Raw genomic sequence first — 2,636 nt, 5'->3', positions numbered from 1 at the left:
GAATAATAACTAAAGTAATCCTAAACTTTGTAATGTAATGTTTTATGTCTATTCTAGCTAAGAAAGGAACTGGGAAGAAGAGCACAGTTAGAGGAAAAACAAAAGCTGAAAAAGAAAAAGGTTGGTTTATTTCAGTATTTGTCATAGTGAATATAACTATACATCTGCTGTCTTCAGTACATTGTTAAAATATTAAATGAACACAAGATTCTCATGAGAAATTGTATACCAACCTATATATCAATATTTCAGAAAAGAAAAAAAATCAAAAGGCTAAAGGTAAAGCCAAAAAACCTAAAGAAAAGACAGAAAGGAAGAAAGGTCCTGACCGAAAGTTAAAACCAAATCCTAAAATCAAAGTGTTGGAAAAAGACCCCTTCTTTGAGACAAAGTAAGTTGTATTATTTTTTTGAATGATGAAGCATTATTTATTGTGTTTGATTGTAAAGAGGTGTACTGGCATCATTTTGTCTGTTTATTTAGAATTAAAGATCTCACAGATAAATAATCAGAATTTCATAACACACCTTAAATGATGCATATCCACATAAAAGTTTTGAATTTGAATTTATAAAAAATATAATTACAATATTCATATTAATAAAAAATTCCCAATTTTTAAAATAATTGACTATAATTAATGCTGGCTCTTTCAATCATTATTTTAGAGAAAAAGTACCATTTGTTTCAATACCAATACAGAGTAAATTGGTTATAAGAGCAGCAATATTAGATAATGTATCTATGTTAAAAGATTTATTAGCAGATCCTAATGTTTATAAGGTATGTCTTCTCATTATCTCAAAATATTTAATGTCCAGAGTCCAGAATTCACACAGGCAGGATAGGTTAACTCTCAGATTCTTCTTTCATCAATGATGCCATATCACGGTAAGGTTATCCAGTGGGTTTGTTGCCATTGCTATTTGGTGACACATAAGCTAAATTGCTTTTGTACAAATATTTCAAAAAGTGAATGTGTAAGTAAAGCAATGGAAAGCAAATGATGATTGATCAGCTTATCTTATCAAAAACATACTGATGCTCTCCTCTTTATGTATGTAATTGTTCTTTGGACTGTACTAAATAATACACCATTGTCGACTTGCTTACATGTCATGACCTTTGTGAGGTTCTATAGCACAGTCGTTAAAAATGGCGACTGTGGGTTCCAATCTAGATGGTCCATTGACCTTGAATAAGACATCTTCACTCATAATTGCAGTCAAAGTATTTATTTGAAATTTGATGACAGCTTACAATATTCTATAGTATAAAAGCACATGTTTTAATTTGATGACTGTCTATTTCAGGTGAATTATAAGCGAAGTAAAGAAAATAGGAATACAGCGTTAGATTATGCTATTAGAAATGGTAATAAAAATATAATAGAATTATTGGTAGAAGATATAATATGTAGTAAGAAAAGAAAAGTAAACACCCCTCCCACACCATTACTACATAGTATTGATACTGGAACGTAAGTAATTTTACTGAAATTCATTAATGAAATTGACAAGTTAAAAGACTAACAAGAACATAGCTGACCAGAATTAACTGATTTGTACGAAATTTTGTTAGTCTAAAGGTGATAACATATGAATACTTTGAATTTCAGTTATAATCCTGTCAATTTAGGAGTAAGAAATGTGCGTAAATTGAATGTAAGTCGAGGTAGTCGTGAGGGGAATGACGCCTTTAAAGATGTGAGTACTTTGAGTCTAATGATCAAGGTTTTCCAAATTGAAGTATTTTTACATTTTGTAACTAGTAGGAATATGGTTGAAATACCAAGCTAAAATATATATTTCTTCACAGCATTTATTATTTTGGTGAGCTGGGATCTGAAGAATAAAATTTCTCTATAGGACAAGGTGACATACTATATCTGTGTAGTAGATTTATTACATGATTTGAGAGCAAATTTACATTAGAAAGCTTGAAAGAAGATGTCTGTTCAATTTGATTTATTATTCTTAAGGCTGGAAAAGCCTTAAAAATTTGACGAAAGTGGGATGAACTTTTTTATGAATTATAGGATGGAGAGTACAATCCTGGTGTAGAGGAATATTGTTTTCTACCAATACAATATGGTTGTGATTGGTCTGTTGTTGACAATGTCATGGCCTCTGTTATAAAACATAGTAGTGGATCTTATGATAAAGAGCATATGGTAAGTTACATTGTTTTTTATCATGAGTTGACAATTAGGTAGAAATTCCAAACATGACTAGGGATCTGGGGGTGTGTAAGGTCCCAATGAGCGCTTTTCTAAAAACGCATCATCTTCCTTCAAAAAAGACACATATTTAGCAGATATTATATTTATATTTTTAACTATTAAATAAAATTTCCATTTTCTGTGTGTTTGAATTATTCCTTCAACTCGGCATACTGCATTTGTAGTTACGACACTGCATGGTACTTGGATTTGAAGTATTTGAAAACTAATGATTAGTAAGATGGTGATTATTTGTCATTTGTTAACAAGTTTATTTGTTGTAGATTGGTCATTTAATAGATGATATCAATAAAGTAGTTATATTAGGACATCGTAAGTTAGCAGCTAGACTAGTAGAAGAAGCTGAAAAGAGAGGTGGTTTTGGTTTTAATTTCCTCCATAAAGAAGTACTCAG

General features: G+C 30.4%; 1 protein-coding gene across 1 annotated transcript in view; it reads left to right on the top strand.

Annotated features, from left to right (window-relative positions):
• LOTGIDRAFT_176683 (hypothetical protein) overlaps positions 1 to 2,628 on the top strand; it is a gene marked incomplete at both ends in the record, with an annotated part of 8,721 nt that extends 6,093 nt beyond the window's left edge. The window contains 7 exons of the mRNA XM_009055863.1: positions 58 to 120; positions 253 to 391; positions 669 to 783; positions 1,314 to 1,480; positions 1,619 to 1,706; positions 2,039 to 2,173; positions 2,506 to 2,628. Of these exons, the coding sequence (XP_009054111.1) occupies positions 58 to 120; positions 253 to 391; positions 669 to 783; positions 1,314 to 1,480; positions 1,619 to 1,706; positions 2,039 to 2,173; positions 2,506 to 2,628 (830 nt within the window). The remainder of the gene's footprint in view (positions 1 to 57; positions 121 to 252; positions 392 to 668; positions 784 to 1,313; positions 1,481 to 1,618; positions 1,707 to 2,038; positions 2,174 to 2,505) is intronic.
• Positions 2,629 to 2,636: the final 8 nt, after the last annotated feature.

The sequence above is a fragment of the Lottia gigantea genome, assembly GCF_000327385.1.
Source record: "Lottia gigantea unplaced genomic scaffold LOTGIsca_2576, whole genome shotgun sequence".
Classification (NCBI taxonomy): Eukaryota; Metazoa; Mollusca; class Gastropoda; family Lottiidae; genus Lottia; species Lottia gigantea.
The sequence above is the reverse complement of the archived record's forward strand: the minus strand, read 5'-3'. Positions and strand labels throughout refer to the sequence as shown.